Below are 24,995 nucleotides of genomic sequence, written 5' to 3'. Positions count from 1 at the left end.
CTCCCCCCTGGTGCCCCCACTTCTCCATCGCTCGGGTTCTGCCAGGGACATCCACGGGTGGCAGCCGGAAGTCCCTGCGCCTCTTCTTTCTTGCTTCCTGCCGAGGGGGCGGGGCTTTAGCCGGGTTTCCCCGGAGCAGTCCCCTCGATCTCTTTTACTTTGGTGTAGGTGTGTCCCGTGGGTCCCGCGGGTGAGTAACAGGCAGGGCGGGGCTGCGACCAGGCTCCTCCCAGGTCGGGATAGGCGAGAGGGCGGAGCGCGTGGTCCCGCCCCCCAACCCCCCGCCGGCGTAGACCGGTCCCCGCCCAGCCGGCTTCCGCCGGGGAGGAAGAGCGTTGCCATTGGCGCCGGTCCCGTGGACCCCACGCGCGTTCGCGGAGCCCCCTGGCCGCTTCCGAGACCCTCCCGCCGCTCTGAGCCCTGCTGTGCGCGCTTCCATTGTCCTTACGGCCGTGGGAGCCGAGACGCGCGTGCGAGGCCTCTGCTGATGCCGAGGCTGTTGTTGCGCCGCCGTCGCACGGTGCGTCCCCCGCCCCATGGAGCCGCCCGCGGGGGCCGCGGCGACCGGGAAGGATCCTGCGGCCCGAGACGAACCTGGCGATGCCAAGGTCTCGGCGCCAGCTGGAGACCCCCCTGTCCAGGACGTCGTTTCCACACAAAGCTGGACACTCGCTGGAGGACTGGGACACTGTGGCCACTGTGGGTGAGTGAGAACTCGCGAGTAGGCGGTCACTCAAGGGTCCCCTGTGACCCTGGGGCTTTTATATCCCACACACTCAGTACACGGTCTCCGGAAACGGGGTGGCCCCACGTTACAAAGCTTTAAGGAAGGTGAGGTGACTTCACCTTGGGGACTCGGTGACTCCCTGCTGGGGTGCCAGTCACCCCGGGGACACCACGCCCGGTCTTCCTGGCGCTTGCGCACCCGCTCAGGCCCAGGATGCTTCGTGGTATAACTCAGCCTCCCAAGTATGGACCCCTGGTGGGGCTCGGAGGGCTGCGACCTCTGGGGGACCCTTCAGGGGTAGGTATGCCGATGTTTTCCCGCATCTCCTGTGTGCCCGGGTCTCGGTTTTTCTTTAGTTACTCCAAACTTGGTCTCCCGTGACCCCGCAGGTTGCTGGGGAAGCCGGTGGATTCCCGCATGGGCCGGGATGCTTCAAGGGGGCTGGGATCGCGCGAGGCGTGTGGGTGGCAGCTTCTCAAGTCTGACCCTGGGAGTCCGGAGCGTCTCAGACACCTCGGTCGCTAGGACAGTTGCCCTCAGTGTGTTGATTTTTAGCAAAGTGTTCCTGGAGGAGGGACGGAAGGAGGGAGGGACTGGCGTCATCCTCTGGGTTCCAGGCAGAGATTCTAGAGACTTGTCCGTGCACCCCGATGCTGGAAGGGAGGAAGTCAAGTCGGGGTTCAGGGCCTGGGCTGATGGAGAATTAACACCTTTTCAGCGGGGCGGCGAGATGGCCCCGTGGGTAAGGAGCTTGCGACCTGAGTTCGATCCAGGTTCCCGTTTGGAGGTTGACACTTGCTGCGTCCCGATTTATGATTGTCTTTTGAGGGAAACTGGAGCCGCTTGACTGCCGTTTACTGATGATGATGTAGCCCTGACTGGCCTTCCTGTCACTGTGTAGTCCAGGGTGACCTTAAAGTACACATTCCCCTACCAACCCTTCCCAAATGCTGACATTGCAGTCAGTCCTTCTACTCCACCGGCAGATTGGTTATAAGGTGCTGGGAACCAAGTCCCGGCCCTTAATGAGTTGTCTCTGCATACATTCAAGCCGACTAAAGACTCCATGCAATCCCCAATCTTAGCTTTCCCAGTGCTGGAACCATAGAAGCTCACAGGCATTCAGCGCCTCAGCTGGTTCTCCACCCTTGTCTTTCTGAAGGTTTTGGAGACACGGACTCTCTACATAGCCCTGGTTGTCTTGGAACTCACTCTGTAGACTTGAGGCTAGCTTTGAACTCCTAGAGATCCTCCTGACTCTGCCTCCCAAGTGTGAGGATTAAATTCGTATGCCACCACACCTGGCTCTTGTGTTAATTTTAAAATTCACTAATTTACTGTGCATGCAGTGATGGGGGGGCAGCACAAGTGTGGGGGTCAGGGATTGACTTTTACGTGTCTCTTATTCTGCCTTCCACCAAGTGGATCCGGGGTATTGAACCCAAATCCTTGGGTTTGGCAGCAAGCTCCTTCACCTACTGAGCCCTCTTTCCGCCTTACTGCGTCCAGAGCATGGACTGAATTGGGCATCTTGGGAGCCTCTCTGAGCTATGTCACATCCTGAGTCCTACAACCTTTGTATACTGTGAGCCTGTTCCCTCCGAACCTTCTAGAAGGACCTGGGTGCACAGGTCTGCCTCCCCTCTCTCCCACTCATCCTTTCATTTTATATGCACACACTTAACTGAGGTACAAGCATTTTCCTCATTGAACGCTCACATAAATTTAGACCGTGTCTATGACAAACATGGAGCTTTGGGGGTGTTTGAGACAGGGCTTCCATGTGTAGCCCTGCCTTTCCTGGTACTTTATGTGTGGAACAGGCTGGCCCGGAATATTGGTGCCTACAAGTACACACCACCAAAGTCTGCAGGGAACCAACCCCCCCCCCCATTCTCATGGCGTGCTCTAGAGCTCGCCAGGCAAGCCCTGCATCACCCGTCAGTCACCTGCACACACCCCACTCTACATTCTCCAGGAAATATTGATGGTATTGCCTCCTACCTGAAACATTTCTCCGTTTGTTTGGAAATTCAAGTAAAGAACATTCCAGGCTGAGGAAGTGACTCAGTGGGTACAGTGCTTATAGCTTAGTTGGAGTAGTGCTTACTGCCTTGCCAGAAGACTGCTTGTGTTTCTACAGATACAGTTCATGTGACTCAGTGGACAGACTATTTATAGCTCAGTGGATAGAGTACTTGTAGCTCAGTTGATACAGTGCTTCCATTCAGTGGGTAGAGTATTATAGCTAAGTGGGTGTGTGTTTGTGACTCAGTGGGCAGACTGCCTATAGCTCAGTGGACATAGTACTTGTAACTCAGTAGGTAGAGTACTTGCAGCTCAGTGGATCTCAGATCGAAATTTGCTGAACAGGACTCCTCGGGTTGTCCGGACCTCTCCCGCATTCTTGTTTCCCTGGACTCATCCGTGAGTCTCGTCCTTAGATGTAGGGTCACATGACTGGCTGACTGTCAAGTTGCCCCAGGCAAACACCTTATACACTAGAATTGCTGAGTGCCCCATGGGGGAGGGGAGCACCACCTGGTAGTCCATAGTGGTGATAATCTGAATCTAGAACCATCTAGGATACACTTGCAGTTGTTACATTGAGGTGGGAGGTTCTCCAGCATGGCTGGGGACCCAGGTGCTTAAAAAGGAAAAAAAATCATTCAGTCAAAAAAAAAATCAGTAAATCACCGATCAGTCAGTACCACCGGTCACCAGTACCCATGCCTGTGGATGTATCATGCTCCTGTATCCATGACATCATCCCCTGCACAAGCCCCACTCACTGCCACATGCCTGGTTAGCAATAAAGGAGTAGGGTGTGAGATTTGCATACCATTCATGGGTATGCAAATACACACTTACCCACATTGTACCTCAAAGGCCTCTGGCTCCTTCTAGAGCAGTCCCATCATACACCAGAAAGGGACTGTTCACCCATCATGCACTGGACTGTTCTCTCTTTTTGCAAAGTCCCTAAAGGTGAGAATGCTGTGCACAAGGCCCCTCACCTCATCACCACATCCCTGAGGGCCACCTTCTAATTACTTGTGGTTTATGGGGGCGGGGCTCATTATCATTCAAGCCAAGCATCGGTCCTGATTAAGTGAAGGATCGTGAGATGGAGGATATGGCCACAGGACATCTGGAGCAACCAGGAGGTGGACTGGGTAGGGAAGGCCCTCCCTAGAGCCTCAGGGTGACAGGGCTGATGCACTTACAACTCATACTCCTGTCCTTGGCAGGAGGACAAGAGGTGAACGCACTCTGTGCCATCTTAAATCCCACCTACTCTGGGTCATTTTTGCTTGATCCTGTTTGTGCCATCTTGAAGTCCACCTGGGCCATTCTGACTTGAACCTATGTATGTCTTGAAAGCCACACACCCTGTGCTATCTTAACTGAACCCATCTTCACCATCTGGAATTCCACCCACCCTGCTTCATCTAAAACAACCTACTTGCACCATCTAGAACCCCACCCATTGGCATCCATCTGGAATTATTCACTGCCTTGATTTATTCTTTCAGGGTTCTTTTCCTGACCGTTTTCTCCTGAGCACTCTCTTAGGATATAAGATGTCCACCCTGTCCTCCTCAGCCTTGACTGTGTGTCTGTCCATCTCCTCAGCCCCTGGGATCCTCATCTTCCTCTCTTGAGGCACTTGTCCTGAGTCACTGATGGTGGTTCTAGAGTGAGATACAAGATGATTTTTCTCTAGGGGTGGGGCCAGATTGGGGACACCACCAAGAAGGAGGAAGTCAGGAACTTGTCACAGCACCAGTCACACAGGCCAGTGCTTCTTGCTTCCATCTCCCCTAGAACCTGGGTGCTCTAGGCTGATTCTAACCATATTCTAAGGCCAACACCGTCATTCTCTGGAGGACTTGTGCATTCTGAGACTGTCTCTGGATTCACTCAGATTTGCATTTTAGTTTTGAAGTGCTGGGCGTTGATTGTAGAGCCTCATTTGCACTAAGAGCGTAAGAGCATCTCCTTCTCCCTTTTAAGTCTCCTCCCTCCTCCCCTTTTCCTTCCCGAGTCTCCCCCTGTATGTAGCTCAGGCTTTACTGGAACTCATTGTGTAGTCCAGGCTGTCCTCAAATCAATAGTAATCCTTCTGCTTCTACCTCAGAAGTACTAGAATTAAAGCCTACTTCACCAGGCTGAGTTTATGCAAAGATGGAGATGGAGCCCAGGGCTTCATTTATGCTCCACTAAATATCTTACTTTCAGTTGTATTTCCTATGTGAAATAACCATCAGGCCATCACACTTCCTTTATTTTGAAAAGATTTTCCCCTGAGGTTGAGGGTGTAACTCGGTTGATGCTGTGCTTGGAACTCTGGGTAGAGTGCTTGTGGCTTAGTAGATTGGCTCTTCCTGTGGGAGGCCATCAGTGCTAATAACACATCGGCACACCTGACACTTGGCTCCTGCAGGAACATTCCAGGTTGTGCTTTCAGTCCACTCTTGAGTTTGTGTTTTCCTTTGTGTGGCTGGGAATGGAATGTGGGGAAATTTTTTTATCATTACTTTCGGGGGGATGGAACCTGGGACTTGCACATGCTAGACAAACACTCCACTGAGCTACACACCCAGTTCATGAGAAAACTATTAGTAGTATTATCATTGTGATTATTACTATTATTGCTGTTGTTGTTGTGCTAGGTGCCAGGGATACAGCCAAGGGACTCATTTGTGCCAGGCATGCGCTCCAGCACAGAGCTGCACCTCCATCCCATCCCGCCCACCTCTTTAAACACATCAGGTGCTATATGGACCTGGGACAAAAATCACCATTTTCCAATGTGATGGAGAAAAGGAAAGAAACCTGCACCCATCCACATAGCCTACTGGAATTGTGTCCTACTTGTGCCCCATTTGTTACTGAGACCTAGTTCTGGGCATCTGGATCTCTTCCATGTAACATCTGTGCCTGCTCACCCAGGAGCCTTGCTACCCACATAAAAATTCATATTCCCCCATGCCAGACATACAGAAAAGTACTCTTGTAAGGTTCCAGGTACCCATGTATGTGGACTTGACTATCATTTGAAGACTGTGCTCAGTGTGTGGGCAGCATCTTCCTACTCTGAGGTAGTCATTTTTTTTTTCATTGGGGAAGCCACTCATCCATATGACATAGAGGGCAGCCTCGGAGTCTGTAAGGGCTATAAATCATGTGCAATTAATATGGGTGGTGATGTTTGTTACCTTGCTGCCCCCGTGACCTGGGAGTCAGTTTTCAGGTCAAGGGACTGTCCTAGAGTGACTGGTGTGAATGGCTGGGGCTTAGGCATTGAAGACAGAGTGATTTTGCATCACAGAAGGATGCTGGTACATTGACTTGGATGGGCAGATGCAATATGCATTTGAGTGATTGTGGGTTGTGTTGCTGGCTCACAGCCAAGGGAATGGGGGTGGAGGTCGGAGGTGGTATAGGGACAGTCAACTTATGCTTGGGCCTGATGACAACACAGCTCATTCTACAGACTTTGAAAATTGGTGTGAAATGTGTACTAGCTAGCTTTCCATTGCTGTGACAAAATTCCTGGCATAATAAAATGATAAAGATCTGTGTTAGCTCCTGGTCTCAAAGCCGACTGTCCATGGCTCCATTGCTTTGGACCTGTGGTGACACAATGCATCATGGGAGCATGTGGTAGAGCAGAGGTGTTTACTACATAGTGGCCAGGAAACAGAGAAGGGGAGACCAGGGTCCCAGTGTCCCCTTCAATGACGTACCCCTGATGAGCTAAGTTTCTCCCACTAGGCAGTAAATACATAGCACCTTGCCCTGGGAGTTTCTGGTACTTTCTGGTTGTCTTTGTTCTGGCAGCTTCTGGCAGTTGGCACTCTGCTGTACTGTGCTTTTCCACGGTGTTAGGTTTCTCAGCCTGTGCTTTGGCTCCGCAGCTCCCCTGCTCTGTGTAATCCACACCACCAGCTGCCTCTGCGCCCACAAGCCACAGGCACAAGTGTGAAGGGAACAGGCCGGCAGCCATCTGACGCAGAAGCCGTGCTGCGGACTGCACATCGCAGTGCATCTGTCCGGCTGTGCTCGCACGGTGTATGTGAGCCACAAAAGTCATGTGCCATCCACCGGGCACAAGCGCAGGCACGGCTCTGCTGTCACGGCACTTGCTCTTCTCATTGCCGTCACAAAATGCTTGGTAATCAGGATTTAAGGGAGGAAGGAATCATTCTGGCTCAGACTGGTACCAGCCCATCATGGAGACAGGAGTGTGGTAGCATCAGAGAGAAGTGACTGCTTAAGGCTCAGCTCTCTTTCTCCTTTGTACTTAGTCCAGGGCCACAGCGAAGGAGGGGTGATGCCCACATTCAGGGTGGGATTTCCCACCTCAGTGAATCCCATATTCACGGGTAGCCTGGGGCAGACCCTGATGAGGTTATTTAAGAGCATTTTCAGCGTGATTACCCCAGTTCCCTTTTAAATGTCTATAAACACTCCCACACACTTTTTACCCATCTGATCCACTCTGGGCCATGCCTGGCTTCCACTCAGGGCCAATTGTGACTCTGTGTGCCTCCTGCAATCCTGTGATGCTCTGTGGCAGGTGTCTCCTGACTGATTGGCACCCTATTCTAAATAACAAAGCTACAGAGACCTATTTTATATCCCAGTTAATGGACTGTAAGCTAAGGTAGCAAAGTAAAAACACACTTTTGAGGCTGGTCATGACAAAGCCTGCCTTTTGCTCCTTTATCAGGACTTTAGTGCTGAAGGAACGGGGTTTTCATGGTCATTGGGCTATTCAGCCCACTGTCTAGCTGTGAGTGTGTTCTTTTTGATCCTTTGCCTAGCTCTAGCTTGCTGTGGGGAACATCCTGCGTGTTTGCAATGGTGGGAGAAGATTGGGATTTTTTGAGGTTTTCTTTTTGTTCTCTTTCTTTCTTTCTTTTTCTTTAGGGGGCAGGGGGTTGAGACAGGGTTTGTCTTTGTAACTATCCTGGCTGTCCCAGAACTCACTCTGTAGACCAGGCTGGCCTCGACCTCACAGAAATCTGCCTGCCTCTGCCTCCTGAGTGTTAGGATTAAAGGCGTGCGCCACTACTGTCCAGTGAGGTTTGCTTTTTCTGAGTACATGTCTTTTTTAGTTTTTTTTAAAGATCTATTTATTATGTATACAGTGTTCTGCCTGCACTTATGCCTACATGCCAGAAGAGGGCACCACATCTCATTACAAGATGATTGCACCACCATGTGGTTGCTGGGAAGTGAACTCAGAACCTCTGGAAGAGCAGCCAGTACTCTTAATCTCTGAGCCATCTCTCCAGCCCCCAAAGTACTCCAACATCTCCAGTGGTGGTAGCACAAATTTTTAATCCCAGCAGAGGCAGGTGATCTCTGTGAGTTTGAGGCCAACCTGGTCTACAGAGCTAGTTCCAAGACAGCCAAGGTTACACAAAGAAACCCTGTTTTCAGAAACAAAAAAGTGCTCTGTGAGGAGTCACTGCATCTAGTACCTGGGTTCTTCCCATATCAGTGTTTAAATTGTGACCACCTTGAAATCCAATCTCCAGTGCACAAAGCAGGCAGTTTTTTTTTTAGGTTTTAGTCATTGTTATTACTACATGTATGTGTAGTTGCATGCTATAGCATCCTTGAGACTGTCACAGGAAAGTTGTTGAGTGGATTTAAACCACCCTGTACCCTGGCTTACATGGGTTTAGATTCGAGCTCAGGTTGTCAGGTTTGCAAAGCAAGCCCTTTACCCTCAGAGCTGTTTCCTTGGCCGTGTGATTGACAGTGGTGCATGAAAACAAAACCATAAAGTCCTCGGCGCTCATGTAAGTTTCTCTCCCTGTGTCCAGCTTTAAGGTCCTGTGTCGACACGGTGTCCATTCCTCAGCTATGAATGCTGATTCAGGGGAGAGTTAACTGGCTGCATTGTCTTCCTCAGGGACCGGAACCTTTGGCCGAGTTAACCTGGTGAAGGAGAAAACAGGCAGGCGGTACTATGCCTTGAAGATTATGAGCATCCCGGATGTCATCCGTCTGAAGCAGGAGCAGCATGTGCAGAATGAGAAGGCAGTCCTGAAGGAAATCAGTCATCCCTTCCTCGTCAACCTGTGAGTCCCTGGCTCCTTCCTTCTCCGTTCCCTACTTCCCCAAGGTTATTCTGTCAAGGGTGCTCTGTGGGGGAAGTGCTGGCTGTAGCTCAGTGGGCAGAGTGCCTGTAGCCCAGCAGTTCGAGAGCTTGTTGCTCAGTGGATATAGTGCTCTCAGCTCAGCTAATACAGTGCTCGTAGCTTGGTGGAAAGAGTGCTTGCCCTCCCCTAACAGAGTGTTTGCAGCTCAGTGGTATGAGGTACGAGATGCTACCCAGTTTTTGTCTTGGTTTATTTTTAACTGTGTGTGCCTTTTCACACCAAAAACGTACCCACAGAGGCCCCTTGGAACTTTAGTTTCAGGTGGCTATGTACTGCCCAACTGGGTGCTGGGATTTGAACTCACAGCCTCCACAAAAGCAGCAAGTGTTCTTAATCGTATCCATCCCTCCAGATCCAACCCATGAGTTGTGTTTTTTTTTTTTTTTGGTTTTTACAAGACAGGGTTTCTCTGTATTGTTTTGGAGGCTGTCGGTCCAGCCCAGCCTCGAACTCACAGCGATCCGCCTGTCTCTGCCTCCCGAGTGCTGGGATTAAAGGCGTGTGCCACCACCGCCTGGCTCCATGAGTTTTTATAACAACTCCTTTTTGTGTGACCTGACTAGACCCCATGATGCTAACTAACGTGAGTCTCCTCGATGTTGATACCCCTGTAAAAGTGATGGAGGCCATGACCCCTCACCTTGTGCACCCATTACGCCAGAGGAATATGCACACAGAGGTCTAACCAGGAATGAAGTCAGGTGGAGTCAGTCTCTGGAGAGGTGCCCCTGGAAAGCAGTGCTGTTCGTGGATGAAAACCTCTTGGTAGCTGGGTGAGAGTTTTTTGAATGATAGATTGATGACAAATGGATGGATGGATGGATGGATGGATGGATGGATGGATGGATGGGCAGACAGATGGATAATAGATGTTAATATAGAGATGATATAGATGATAAAGATAAATAATGGATGGATGGTTGGGTAGATAGGTTAAATAGCTAGACAATAGATGATTGGTGGATAGAAGGAAGATAGATAGATAGATAACATAGTTTTGGTTAAGGTAAAGATGTTGGTGAAGGTCCCACCTAGGACAACACCAGCTTACCATATACCTTCCCTACTAACTTTGGCCTCAGTTATCCTCACATAGCATCCTGTGACATATTAACATCAACCTGCAATCACAGTCCATCTAAACACAACCTTACCATTTGGGTGAATTGGCATAGGACATCTTAAACGTCCTTATTAGTTACTGCCCAACTTTGATTCTTTTCATTTGATAAAACAGTAACCCAAAGGGTACTAAGAGTTAACTCGGATTTCACTTCTCTGTCACCGCCTCCCCCCACCCCACGCTCATCTTTGAGGAAAGTCAGAGCAGGAACCAGAAGCAGAAAACTTTCATTTAGCCCAATAAGCCTTCTCCACAGTGGGCAGGTCCTCGTATGTCAGTCATCAAACAGGACACTCCCTGCAGACACCTACGGGCCAGTCTGGTGTGGGAAATGTCTCACTGAGACCCTACCTAGGTGACTCCAGGCTGTGTTAAAGCTGACAACACATCTTCCCCCAGCTAGGAAATGGTGTCACCCACAGTGGGCATGGTCTTCATCCATTAGTCAACTGAAAGCCTCTTTGCAGGCTTGCCCATTAGGCCAGTCTGACATAGGAAATTCTCCACTGAGACCTTTCCCAAGTAACTCTGGGCCATCAAGTTGACAGTGGGAGCTAACCAGGGCACATGCATATGTTTGCACCTGTTTGTGTGTTTATCTTGATACCTGTATTTATATTTTGACATTTGCATATATGCACCTGTTAGTGTGTGAGTATACCGGTATATTAATGGGAACATCTACCTCTGTGTATCCACAGTCTGTATACATGTCTTGCCGTCGGTGTCTGTCAACCACCAACATCCATCTGCATCCACATCTGAGCACACCCCCATCATGCACTCTGTTGTGTCTCACAGGTTCTGGACTGGCCATGACAACCGCTTTCTGTACATGCTGATGGAGTTCGTGCCTGGTGGTGAGCTGTTCACCTACCTGAGGAACCGTGGCCGCTTCTCCTCAGTTGCTGGAATCTTCTACTCCACAGAGATTGTGTGTGCCATCGAGTACCTGCACGCCAAGGAGATTGTCTATAGGGACCTGAAGCCCGAAAACATCCTTCTAGATCGGGAAGGGCACATCAAACTCACCGACTTCGGCTTCTCCAAGAAGCTGGTGGATAGGTGAGCAGGGGCAATCATGGGGTCATCAGAGGTTAATTGAAAATTGAAGGTTCGATTTAGATGGGTGGACAGAAATGGACAGAAGATGTGTGGTGGGCTCTGGTGTGATGCACCTCTCCCTCCATCTGTCTGGATGGGTATCTCATTTCTTTTCCTATTGGTGTCACAAAATACTCCTAAAAAGCAGCTTAAGGAAGAACAGGTTTATGTTAGTTGGTCCCTGGTTTCATATGGATCATGTGCCAATGGGAGCATTATAGAGGGCAGCCGTATACAAGAGGAGTAAAAAGGAAGTAGGGCTGGGTTATCAAACCCACTTCCTCCAGTAAGGGTTCGCCTTTCCTAAAGCTTGTCCAGAGTGTTCTCAAGCAACACCACCTGCTGGACACCAAGTGTTAAAATGCCTGAGTCTGCAGGGAACAGTTCACATCTACTGTTCAACCTTGGGAGTGGCGGGTGCCCATGCAGGTTGTGAGCAAAGGAGAAAATCATTCTGTCATCAAAGTGGTTGAATTTTGTTCTGGAAAATTGTAATACTGTCTGTGTGTGAATGACTTCATACTTGAATATATGTGTGTATACAAATATATATATATATGCAAATATGTATATATATTTAAATGCATCTCTATATTGCATTATAGTTACACAATTTATGTATTTATATACGTTTATATACATTTATATAATTGTGTATATATGTATATACATATAAATACATATATATGCTTGTATATTTTATATACACAAACATATATGTCCAGGGATACTAAAGCTGGCTCACATGGCAGTTCAGTTTTTCAGTTTGTTCTATTGGGTTTTTTTTTTTGAGACAGACATTCTTTGTGTAACAGCTCTGCTTGTTCTGGAACTTACTTTCTAGACCTGCCTGGCCTCGAACTCAGAGAGATCCGTCTACTGCTGCCTCTTGAGTGTTAGAATTAAAGGCATGTTCTGCCACTTCCCAGTGGCAGTTCAGTTTTTAATGTTGTATTTTTTTGCCTTAAGATGTATTTATTTTATGTCTGTGTGTACTCTGTGTGTGTGTGTGTGTGTGTGTGTGTGTGTGTGTGTGTGTGTGTGTGTGTTACTCACAGAGGTCATAAGAGGGCATTGGATCCCCTGGAACTGGAGTTACCGGTAGATGTATACAGTCACGTGGGTGCTGGGTACTGAAGCCAGGTTCTCTGCAAGAGCAGCCAGTACTCTTAAGGCTGAGCTACCTCTCCAGCCTCCATCTTAGTGTGTTCTATTTATAGAACTCTTTCCTTAGGTTCCTTTGCTCATGGCTAAGGAGCTCCTTGCAGATAACAAAGAAGATGGTGTCACGTTCCTGTTAACCCATAGCCAAGAGGTTGGGGGGGGGGAGAAGGCTTTGCATTGGTGGAATCAGGTACTTTCTGGCCTCAGCAGGGTGTCTCTGTGCAGGAGACAGATTCTCTGAGGTCCCAGTACTAGCAGAGTGTACTAAATACCCTTGACCAACCAGGCAGCCATTGGGGCATTTCGCAAAAATAATTGTGTGCATAGAGGTTCAAGGCTATAGAAAGAAGTCAGGTTCAAGGCTGTAGAAAGTTCTGCCTAAGGCAGGCAAGCCTTCAGCCTGAGGCAGACACAGAAAGACTCAGTTTCCAGTCAGGTAAGCAGAGCTGTCTCAGGTACAGTTACCCATGACCTCATGGGCTGCCATGCTCTATCTGCCCTGATCTTGTTCTAACTGAGTCAGGCTACAAGGATCGAAATCTGAGTTAGTGGGCCCAGAAGCACACAGGAGCCTGTCTGTGGCTGACTGAATTCTACTTGATTCCATTGGGGAGGGGTGGGAGGTAGAGGGAGTATGTGCAGCCCACACTTGTATTATTTATGATTTATTAAAGCTTGCCTGAGGATTCAGAAAGCAGAGTCAGCCACAAGCCATAGAAACCAGGCACACACCTTTAACCCCAGTTAGGAGGCGGTGGTACACACCTTTAATCCCAGGATTCAGGATTGAGAGGTAGAAGGATCTCTCTAAATTCAAGGCCATCCATATCTACACAAAATTGATCTAGTCCTAAAGAGAATTATAGCTCACACCTTTAATCCCAGGACTCATGAGAGGTATGTAAGATAGGAGCAAGGTGTATAGAGCATTCATTTTCCAGCCACATTGAGGATTCTCCAGCTTCACTGAGGAGAGGCAGCAGGATCAGCCCATTCAGCCTGAGATAGTGGTAAGAACTAGTGACCGGCTGCTTTGCCTTTCTGAACTCCAGCTTGAAGTTTCAACCCCAGTATCTCTCTGAGTCATTTAGTTTTCTTGTTACACAGACTGACCTGGCACTTACCAGGCAGCCGAGGATGACCTTGAACTCCTGATCCTCCTGCCTTGACCTCCCGAGTGCTGAGATGACAGGTGAGCATCTCCACACCCTGTTTATGCTGGGAATAGAATCTGGGCTCTGTGCCTGCTAAGCAAGTCCTCTACCCATTCAGCTCCAAGCACCTGACTCACCAAACCATAGGCAGTCTACTCACTGACATATACTTCCATCCCTGCAAGTGTCGGAGTTGAACCGCACCATCCCTCGCACCAGGTCTGGATCCGTTGTTTACAGCTTCTGGGCCTGAGTCCCTTTTGTCCATTCTGCTTACAGAACTTTCCTGCTCATCTGTTCCCTGCTCTGTCTGGTCTGCTGCACAGAGGCTTTTGTGTCCTCCCCTCCATCAACCTTCCTGAGTCCTTTTTAGGAAGTCCTTGTGCTGTGACTTGTACGTGTCCCCTGGAACTGGAGTTACAGTGGTTGTACCACCACCATGTGGGTGCTGGGAATCAAACTCAGGTTCCCACAACTACTCCTACTCACTGATTCATCACCCAAGCCAACTTTTGAAAAAAGATTTATTACATTTATTTATATTGGATGGGAGGATGTTCCAGGGTAGAGAGGTCAGAGGAGAACTTGCAAGTGTCAGTGCCCTCCTGCCTCCATGTGGGTCCTGGGAGTTGAACTCAGGTTGTCAGGCTTGGCACAAGTGCTTTGACCCCCTGAGCATCTCTGCAGGGTTTCAAGCACACTGGGCCAGTGCTCTGTCAACTTTACCATGGTCCCAGCTCCAGGACATTTTCATCAGGTGAACCATGAACCATGAAGCAGTCACTTGTCACTCTCTTCATTCTCTCCTGGTGTGCATTGTGCCTCTCTGGGTCTTCCTGGCCACACCTTGATACACACATATCATTGCAATATTTTTTCCTTTTTATGCCCAACTTACACAATGGCCTCCTTATCTATGTGGTGCCACCTGTCAAACTTTCCATCCTTTTCGTGACTGAATGATATTTCATTTTAGAGCTCTATCACGTGTTGCTTATTCAATCTTGTATGGCTTAATTTTTTAAAGAAACTGGAGAGTAGTCATACTAGAGAGTTAACAGCACACTTGAAAGCTTTAGAACAAAAAGAAGCAAACTAACCCAGGAGAACTAGACACCACGAAATAATCAAATTGAGAGCTGAAATCAATAAAGTAGAAACAAAGAAAACAATACAACAAATCATGAAACAAAGTGTTGGTTCTTTGAGAAAATCAACAAGATAGGCAAACCTTTATCCAAACTAACCAAAAGGCAGAGAGACAACATGCACATTAACAAAATCAGAAATGAAAAGGGGGACATAACAACGGACACTGAGGAAATCCAGAGAATCATCAGGTCATACTTTGAAAGCTTGTACTCCACAAAATTGGAAATTTATAGATATCACCTACCAAAATTAAATCAAGAACAGATAAGCAATTTAAATAGACCTATAACCCCTAATGAAAAAGAACCGGTCGTCAAAAGTCTCACAACCAAAAAAAAAAAAAAAAGAAAAAAGCCCAGGGCTTAATTTATTTTTAGTTGAATCTTTTGAAGAAAGAAACAATCGATTTTTCTTATTTTATATGCTGTGCAATTTGCAGATGTCAGCAGGTGTTTGCCACACCAATTGGCTATTTTTAAATATAAATTAAAACTGGATATGATAGCACACAACTTTGATCCCAGCACTCAAAGGGCAGAGACAGGTGGATCTCTTGTGAGTTTGAGGCTAGCCTGGTCTACACAAACAATTTCCAGGACAGTCAGGGATGTTACACGGAGAAGTGCTGTCTCAAAATGGACAAAAACTCTGAAGTTCTGATCCTCCTGCCTCCACCTCTTTTGTATGCCATGCTAGACATTGAACCCAGAGCCTACCGCATGCCAGATGTGTGCTCTACCAAGTGAGCCACATTCCCTGACCATATCACTAATGTTAAAGGTGATTACTACTGCATATTGATTTACCCACTTTCCACTCTCTCCTTTCCTAGTATTCTTTACTACTTTCAGTTTTATTTTTTAATTATGTGTATCTGTGTGTATGTTCATGTGAGAACAGTACTGGCAGAGGCCAGAAAATGACCATGAGACCATTAAGTAAATTATATATGGTAATGCTTGTAAGGAAGGCATTCAGTGAAGAGCGTGTCACTGTAGGGTCAGTTATCAACATACATGGAGCAGCTGGGTGTGGTGGTCTATGACAACCCAGGGGTGGGCAAGTTTGAGGCCAGCCAGTGCTACAAACAAGGAAAGGGGCTTAGATTCAGGAGTGTTTCTGTATCATCATCATCATCATCATTGTGTGTATGCTGAATTTTTGGACACATATCTGCCTGGTGCATGTGTGGGAATAACAGGACAGCCTTTTGCTGTCCGTTCTCTCCTTCTACCTCTTATGTGGATCAGTCTTAGGCTTATGCAACTTTACCAGCTGAGCCATAGTGAATGCCCAAAGTTTGTATTCCCTTAGCTTTATGGGACAGGTTCATGTACTTAGGCCCACAGGCCAGGCTAATGTGGGATATCCTTTACTGAGACCCTTCCCAGGGGATTCTGGGTTGTGTCAGTTGACAGTTAAAGCTCACTCCACAGCTTCCACATGCCTAGAAAATGGGTCTGCCCACAGTAAATATGGCTTGTGCCTCAAATACTTTCACATCGTGAAATGTTACACTTGTCACTTGAGTTGGTGCTCAGAAAGTTTTAGATTTGGGAGCATTTTGGTTTCTTTCAGTTAGGAAATTTCAACCTATGTGGTCATATGTCAGTTTTCTGCATGGTGTCCATGCTTGTGACATGGCCTTCATCAACTGTATGTTACAGCGCCTTCCAAACTTTATGGGTTCTGTGCTTCTGTCACCCCACAGGACATGGACCCTCTGTGGGACACCAGAATATCTTGCCCCAGAAGTCATTCAGAGCAAAGGTCATGGGAGGGCCGTGGACTGGTGGGCACTGGGCATCCTTATATTCGAGATGTTGTCTGGGTGAGTGACTCTCCTAACAAATGTGGCTGTATTCACACAATGTCTCCTTCACACACCACACAATACCTTGGAATCTCCGTTCTAACACTTGGCACATGGATGCACTCATCTACACCACTATCAAGATGTAGAGGGTGACTTAAACAAGAATTTAAATTTTCATAGACATCTAATAATTCCTTATGTGTACCATTCATGTTTTTTTTTGTGGGATGACACATGAGCCTGAATAGTACCCATGGTGAACAAATGACACTTGCCCAACAGCTTAGTTAGTAGTGATGGAAGAGCAGGCAAGGAAGGCAAGACTGTGTTTTGTTTTGTTTTACACTAAATTCCCTTTCTTGGCAATGCATAGGACGTGGGAGTGATGAGCTCTGTTTCTGTCTCCCAGTTGACAGGAAGGTTAGTCTTCCTGAGGGTTTCTGGTATCTGTCAAGTCTAGTATACACCTGAGAAAATTGTGTAAACTTTGAAATTGAGATGCTCACAGGTCTAGGTATAGCTGGGGCAATTGGAGGCCAACACCATGCCAGTGTTCACCTGTGTAGACCTAAAGAGTCACTGGCTTCTGCTGCGGAAGTGACAGTTATTCCAGCCCCATGGGCTTTTCCCTGGTGCCAAGATAGAAAGAAAGTTCATCCTTTGTGGATCAAACCAAACAGAAAAACAGCTTGCAGGACGATTTTACTAAAATACTATGAAATTTTTCAAGAGGGAACATCCACCTACCCATCCATCTACCCATCCATACATGCATGCATCCATACATCTACCCGCCAATACATGCATCTAGCCACCCATCCAGACACCCACCTATCCATCTATCTATCCAGCCACCCATCCACACACCCACTCATCCATCCACCCACCACCCATCCATTCCCCTACTCATCCATCTGCCCATCAACCCACCCATCCATCCACTCTTACAGCTCCTGGAGGCTCCAAATAATCTTGACTTTTGTGGCCCCACCAATCCTATCTCCACATGACTTCTCCTGAGGGTGCATCCCTTCTGTCTGTCTTGATGTTACTGTTACTATACTTAGGGTCATCCTTACCCAGGGTGGACTCATGTCAAGATCTGTCACTTATTCTCTAGGCAAAGACCCTATATGCAAATGATGTCCTAGTCATGTGTTCTGGACAATTTGTATATATATTGTGTGTGAACAATCCATGAAATATATTTTCTTCGAAATTTGTACATATAAAACCACATTAATATGCACAAATATATACATAATATAATTTATAACATATACATACACACACACACAAGGAAATGCTTTAGAATCACTAGAAAATTACTGTTTTCATGCTGAAGTGATTGTGAAGAAGAGCCTGGGGTCCCAGTGTCTTTTTGAAAGGCACATCTCCAATAACCTAACTAACTTCCACTAAGCCCCACCCCTTGAAGGTTTCTTTTATCAGCCTCACCTCTGGCTGGGGAGGAAGCCATCAACAGAGGCTCTTTGCAGGAATCAGGACCCTCCATGCGCTCCCTGTCTTCCTGTGGCTACACTACCTCCTGAGACCATCTGTCTCCTGTGTCTTCACACAGCCATGTTGCCAATTGTCAAGCAGTAGATCCATCTGACACAAATTAATTTTTCCGTTCACTAAGCAAAAATAGTAATTGGCAAAAAGTCGCATAGTTCTGTATTTAATTCTGCTAAAACTACACACTTCTCTCTGCAACAGGTTTCCCCCATTTTTCGATGACAACCCTTTTGGGATTTACCAGAAAATCCTTGCCTGCAAAATAGATTTCCCCAAACATTTGGATTTCACCTCTAAGTAAGTGCTCTCGCGGTTTCCTGCCCTGTCCCTATGTTTATTTCCAACACTTTGTGAAATAATATGGCTAGCACAAACTCCTGGCAAACACTCTTGATTCATTACTTATATCAGTCACTTTTTCCACCGGGAAGGGAAAACCTTTTACTTATTCTCATTTCACTGAAATGTAATATTTGGAAGGCCTGTTACATATCTCATTCCTTTTGAGATAGAAGTTGTTGAAATTATTGCAGATTTGGAACCAGTTTTATAAGCGATCACTCTGTCCATCCATCCATTCATCTGTTTAAGTTATTAGTTGTTAGTTTACAAATTGGGAGAGGGTCCCACTTTGTAGCCCTAGCTGTCCTGGAACTTGCTGTGTAGATGAAACTACCCTTGAACTCAGAGATGTTGGCTCCCTGAGTTCTGAGGTGAAATCTGTACACCACCATGCCAGGCCTATTTATTAACGTTTTAACTTGTTTAAATTTTTTAGCTCTTTTTTGAACCACCAAGAGAAGAGGGGCCTAGTGGGAGGAAGTTAGTTTATTGCAGGTAGGACTTTGAAGGAGATGCTGGGGTCCCAGGCTTTTCTTCATGTTCTTTTGACAGTTCTATACACATCTATGGTACATTTTGCTGAGATTGGTTTATTTATTAAGCTAGAAGAATGAAGCTCTGTGGCTTTACAAATGTTAATTTTTCCCCTCTCACTGAAATTGCACCCATCATAAAGAATTATTGCATGCAAGATGTTTAGAGGTCAACATGATGCTTAAAAAATGTGCTCAGTATTCATGCTGACCATCCATTTTCATGAAGATTATGACAAAATTAGTGGGAAAGAAAAAGAAGGGTTAAAACTATATGAACACCTTTGACTTTCCTTGATTTGAATGTGATCAGAGTTGAGTGTTTTCTAATCAGAATGAGCCTTGATCTCCAATTGCTTATTTAGTTAGTTAATTGGGAAGAAAGGTCCCACGTAGCCCCAAATTTCTGATCCTCCTTTTCCAGTCTCCCAAAAGCAGGGTGACAGACTTGTGCCACCGTATCCAGGGTGTGTAGTGCAGCAGATGGAACCCAGGGCTGGGTGAGCACCGTACTCACTGTGCGTAAGCACAGGAGCAGCACTCTGCCCACTGAGTTCCAAGCACCCTTTCCACTGAACTTCATCCCTGTCAGATATTATCATAGGTGCTCTGGATTGCAGGGCATTTGAGCACACGAGTGCATACCTGTCTTCACCCTGCCTTAAAGTCTTTGATTTACCACCCCTCACTGTCCTGTCCTTTGCATTCTCTTGTCTTTTATCCACGATAAAGACGCAGGAGAGTGACGCGTTTGCGATTTCACTCAGCAGGTGTGCTCAGCCTGCAAATTCAGTCTCCCTCTCCAGAACTGGGTAAAGGAACACAGCTGTGGGCCTGCACAGTAGCCTTGTCAGTTACCCAGGAGAGCATGATGCTGGGATAGATCAGCGCTGAAGGGTTACAGGCAAAATTCCCTGGATGGAGGGCCTGTAGCTCAGTGGGTGGAGTGCTTGTAGGGCAGCAAGCAGATTGCGTGTGCAGGGTTGACTGGGTTAGAGTGCTTACACCCCAGCTGCTAGAGCTTTTGTAACTTGGTGCACAGAGTGCTTGTAGCTTAGTAGGGAGGGTGCTTGTGGCACAGTTGGCTAGGTGCTTGTTGTTCAGTGAGGACAGTGCTTATACCTCAATTGGTAGAGTTAGAGGTAATTACTAATTGAGTACTTGGGAATTGAGTATTGCATAGCGTACTTGTAGCTCAGTGGGTAGAGTGCCTGTGGCTGGATGGGCCTGTAGCTCAGTGAGTTGAGTGTTGGTGCTGTCGGTATGCCCCAAGACCTGGGCTCCATCCTTCACCATGTAAATGACACACACTTCTGTAGCCCTGGCATGTAGAGGGCAGAAGCCAGAGGTCAAGGGTTGAAGCTCATTGTTACGGGTAGGAGCCCAGGGTGCAAGCCGCTCCCCACAAATGCTTTCCCCATGGACACACTGTGTGTGGGTGCAGGTGGGGTTTGTGCCAGCGTTGGTTCTGGCATTTGCCAGGTCTAAATGAAGTCTGCTCTGGTCATGCAGGGACCTCATCAAGAAGCTGCTGGTGGTGGACAGAACCCGGCGTCTGGGCAGCATGAAGGTGAGTCATGCCAGAGTATTCCAGTTTGCACACTGATGGTAACAGCATCCACTCAGAGGGTCCCAGACAATGTTCAAGTTATTTTGTGGTTTATTTATTGATTTTTATTAATTCTGTGTATATAGCACATGGGTACGTTACCCACCACAGTGGGCAGAGCGCACCGGCTTCATTGCAGCTGCCACTGTCATGTGGGTGCTGCAAACTGAACCTGGATCCTCTGCTAGAGAAGCCGTTTCTCTGGCCCATGTTTTGCTGTTTTCATGTAGCCCAGGCCGGAATCAGTCACTATGTAGCTGAGAATAACCTTGAACATGCGACCCACCTACCTCTACCTCCCAGAGCAGGCATGACAGGTGTGCCCCGCTACTCATGTTGACTTACTATTCTTATTAAGAGTTTTAATTTACTTGTCCTTACTGATTTTTGAAACAGGGCTTCACCATGGAGTCTGGCTGTCCTAGAACTCTCTATGTACACTAGGCTGGCCTCAAACTTACAGACATCCACCTGCCTCAGTCATCAGAGTCCTGGAATTAAAGGCATGTGCCACCACACCTGGTCACTTATTTTTTTTAACTGCCTTATTAGAGAGAGATTTTACACATGCTACACAAACACACAATGTTTTTCAAATACCTTTTGCTGAGTGTATATGTTTATTCTCAAGAACGGGGTAGAAGACATCAAGCGGCACCGGTGGTTCCGGGGTGTGGACTGGGAGTCTGTGCCACAGAGGAAACTGAAGGTGGGAATATCATACACCCTTGAACTAAACGAACCCCTCCATATCCTTTCCTAACCGCCCATCGAGCTCCTGCTGTGTCTCAGTCTTACAAATTAACTTACCAGAGGCTTAGTTAGTAATTACCTACATGTGTGTATGTCTGTGTTTATGTACACCTTGCAACTGCAGTACCAACGTACCTTTAGCCCCTCCCTGTAAAATTTACAGTCCGAGTGACAGGCACTGCATGTCCCCACTGAGCTGTCTGATACCACCGTTCCCCATGAGCCATGCAAACATTACTGTCAATCAACAAAAGTATCCGACTTCCTCACATTTCTGTCTAATGATGAGTCAATTATTTATTTATTTTGTGTGACACTTAGCCACCCATTGTGCCCAAGTTATCGGGTGATGGCGATACTTCCAACTTTGAGACTTATCCAGAGAGTGACTGGGACAAGACCCCTCCTGTGTCCGACAAAGAACTGGAAACGTTCAAAAATTTCTGAGGATGGGAACCGACATCTGCAAGGTGAAACTTTTTGTCTTTTCTGAATTTTAAGGTAGGTTGTCATGTAGCTGAGAATAGCCTTGAACTTACCACGAGGGAAATACACTCCATGCAACCAAAGATGGTGAGTTAGCCAGTATGCAGACTTTCTTACAATGATTGACAGGTCAGTTGGTAGTAAGTGTTACCAACCACTTAACCCCGCCCCCTTTCCTTTTTTCTTCACTAGGAGCGTGAAGAATTCCATGCAGCACTGAGGACCAGAACTGTTTTTGTTGTTTGTTTTTTGGTTTTTTGGTTTTGTTTTGTTTTGTTTTGTTTTTGCTGAAAAACCAGAAGGATTCAGTATATGTATCCACTATCCCTTCAAGGTTAACGGAATCATTGCCCTCAGGACCCGGCCTCATTTCCACAACTGGAAACCTGCCTGGTGGGAAGTTTGCAAAGCCTGTTAAACTGTAGATGTTTTGTTTCTTCGTGAGTCTTGTGTTCCTGCCATGGGTTTAGGTTTTGTTGTTGTTGTTCTACTGAATTTTGTAAGTTTGAATTTGACCCATTTGATGATAGCTGTCACTATGTATATGCACAGACATTGTGCAAAACTGGACATTTGGTACTTTGACATGCCTGTGACTTGTTTACTTTCAAAACTTTCTGAAAAATCTGTCACCCTGCAGGCAAAAAAAAAAGGGTGCGATGTATGCATTTTCAAAATGCTTTTCTATGCATTTTGCAGTCATGTATGTGTGTTGTTTAGTCACTGTTTGTTTATTTTGTTCCTCTCTGGTCACTATAAACTCAGAAGTCGGGAAGGCACATGCCCTGCAGGCTCCTCATTCAAATATGGCACAAACAGGTGGCTTTTCCCAATCTTCCAGTTTAGACGTCTCCAGTAAAATATCCCTTCCTAAAGGTAAGCCAGAACTCTGCATACTGCATTAGCCATATGGCAACCTGGGTGCAAAGTTTGTCTTTTTATGATACTACAGATTTATCCACATTCCCAAAAGGGAACTTCAAGGATCCACCCCTCAACTCCCTCCTCTGTCATAAATGGCATTTTCTTCCCACCAAACTCAATCCTGTCCTCCCAGTCTTGTCCATCTGTAAAAACTCAGGTTCTAGACCGGGAACTTTTCTGAACGTTTGTACAGAGCTGTATTTTCAGTGAGTTTTCCCAACCCTTTCCAATATGCAAAATAACCGGGTTATGTACCACGAACAGACATACACAGGAGATAGAATTCTGGATTATAATCAAACGGAATAGACACGCTGACCCACATAGGTGCTGTCAGCATTTGATATTACATAAGAAATAATGTAAAATTAGCATAGGAAACATTGCCTTAATTCTAAACACATATGAGGACCACAGTGTGCTCCTAACGTACTTAGCAATCTGACCCCTGATCCTAAAAATCAAATGTAACACCTTTAATTGGGCTGTAAATTATACCATGTGATGTCATTGTAGTGACATCAGGTAGTGCATAGGAATCATAATTTTTTATCTTAGTGTTTTTAGTGTGTGTGCATGTGACTGCAATACATGTGGGGGCCAGCAAGGCACTCCAGAGACCCTGTGGCTGGACATGCAAGTGGTTGTGTGTTGCCCTGTGCATGCTGGGAACCCAACCTGAGTCCTCTGCAGTCCACATAGTTGACATGCAAAAATAAAATAAAATTAGGAAGGGTTGATGGGGCAGAAACAACCAGGAAAAAGGATGAGGGAAACATGTCCTAGGAGAAGTGTGCCCCCAGCACCTTCTCATAAAGCAGTGGGGCAGTTAATAAGTTACAGATTCCTCAGGTGGTGGTTTGATTCGAACCAAGTACAAAAGAAAAAACAATCAGTAACCAATACTAATTTAAAAACAAATCCCCATGCTCTCCAACCAAGACTGATTTTTCTTTTTAGTGTTTAGTAGAGATAAAATACTAAGTGCTGTGGAATGGTGCTGTTTCATGTTACACTGTAAAATGTGATTCGATGGCTAAATACTGTCCACATGACCCTCCGGCTGTGCAAATATCTCAGCATTGGACCAAAACATATCAGTCATAACCACTGTGCTGTTCAGTGAACTCTAGCCAAGATTCAGCGTTGTGTGGGTCTTGATGTCAGAGAGAAAAGCCGGGGAAGAATTATCACTCCTGGCTGTAGATTTTGAGGCGTGTCGCTTTCCTGGATTTTTTTGTGTTTTGTTGTTTTGTTGTTGTCGTTTTTTGATAAATTCCATAGGGAGCATTAATGAAAACCTGACGCTTGTCATTCTTGTTTCTCACACACACTGCAAACCACCTGAAAATTGTGATGCAAAGTCAAGGTTTTTGCATGGGTTGATTCCCCCATCTCTCTGTGTGCTTGTGTGTGTGTGTCCGTGTCCGTGTCCGTGTCCGTGTCCATGTCCGTACCGTTTCTTGTTCCCATCAGATCTGCCTTGCGAACCGCACAGCCTTTGCATCCAACTGCACACTGTCATTTCCTGGGGTGGGGAGGCAGGGCTTGCTCCAGTAGGTTATGTAATAGACAAAATTACTTGTGTGACTTAGGGGAAGTGAGCAGGAGCCTCCCTGGCCTTCCCAATCCTCACAGGACCAGAGTCAAACCCCGTTGGCAGCCTTAGTTCTTCTCACAGTGTGGGTACACGCCACTTGACCTCCTGATGTAACAGATGTCGCGTGCACTGTACAGGTGTGTCCTCACTGCTGAGCACCTGCTGGCTTGCCTGAAACTATCACTCAGAATGAAAAAGCCTCTTTTTTTTCTTACATTCTAATCCTGCTGCACAATTAAAAATCACTGTGATTTGTGTATATATCTATATCTTTCTATATATTTGCCCCAGGAAATTTTTTCTGCTGTCTAATTTATAAAATAATACTATTGAGTCCAGGTTTGTTTAATAAAAGTTTGTATGTTAAGAAATCGGTTTCTTCTTTGGTTTTTCCTGTAATCCGGAGTAACACCATAAAACAACAGTTTTAATGGTTAATGAGCACAATCATCCGGTCACCAACAACAGTTGGTGCCCATTTCTCAAAGACAGACTGAAAAGGCTCAAATAAAGTTATGTTTATTAAGGAAATGGCTATGCACCCCGGTAAACAGGGACTGATGATTTTGTTTCCAGTAATATTAGCCACCCCCCCCCCCGGATTTTGCAAGTGTTACAAGGTGCAGACAGCATGAAGGGAAGTAGGGGCATAATCTACTCAGGGAGAAGAGGGAGCCAGGGTGTGGTAGGGCTGCATTATTCGCAAACACCTGCTGTTGCAGGAAGATTTCCCCTGGAGAAGGTAGATGCCGCCTAGAGCAGGCTAACACATGCTACCATGGGGCTGTATTCAGCGTCTCCGAG

The 24,995-nt window shown here is 46.7% G+C and overlaps 1 protein-coding gene across 1 annotated transcript; it reads left to right on the top strand.

Annotated features, from left to right (window-relative positions):
* Window positions 1–288: 288 nt before the first annotated feature.
* Prkx (protein kinase X-linked) lies at window positions 289–24,562 on the top strand. The gene is given in 10 exon segments (XM_005077970.4): window positions 289–629; window positions 631–703; window positions 8,661–8,829; window positions 10,835–11,098; window positions 16,319–16,438; window positions 18,146–18,241; window positions 20,332–20,389; window positions 21,060–21,137; window positions 21,503–21,651; window positions 21,860–24,562. Coding segments are annotated over 9 exon segments (1,077 nt in total). The 5' UTR covers window positions 289–536; the 3' UTR covers window positions 21,629–21,651; window positions 21,860–24,562.
* Window positions 24,563–24,995: the final 433 nt, after the last annotated feature.

Source organism: Mesocricetus auratus, unplaced genomic scaffold (genome assembly GCF_017639785.1).
Source record: "Mesocricetus auratus isolate SY011 unplaced genomic scaffold, BCM_Maur_2.0 Super-Scaffold_100003, whole genome shotgun sequence".
Taxonomy (NCBI): Eukaryota; Metazoa; Chordata; class Mammalia; order Rodentia; family Cricetidae; genus Mesocricetus; species Mesocricetus auratus.
Note: the sequence above shows the minus strand (reverse complement) of the source record. Positions and strands in the feature narration are given on the sequence as shown.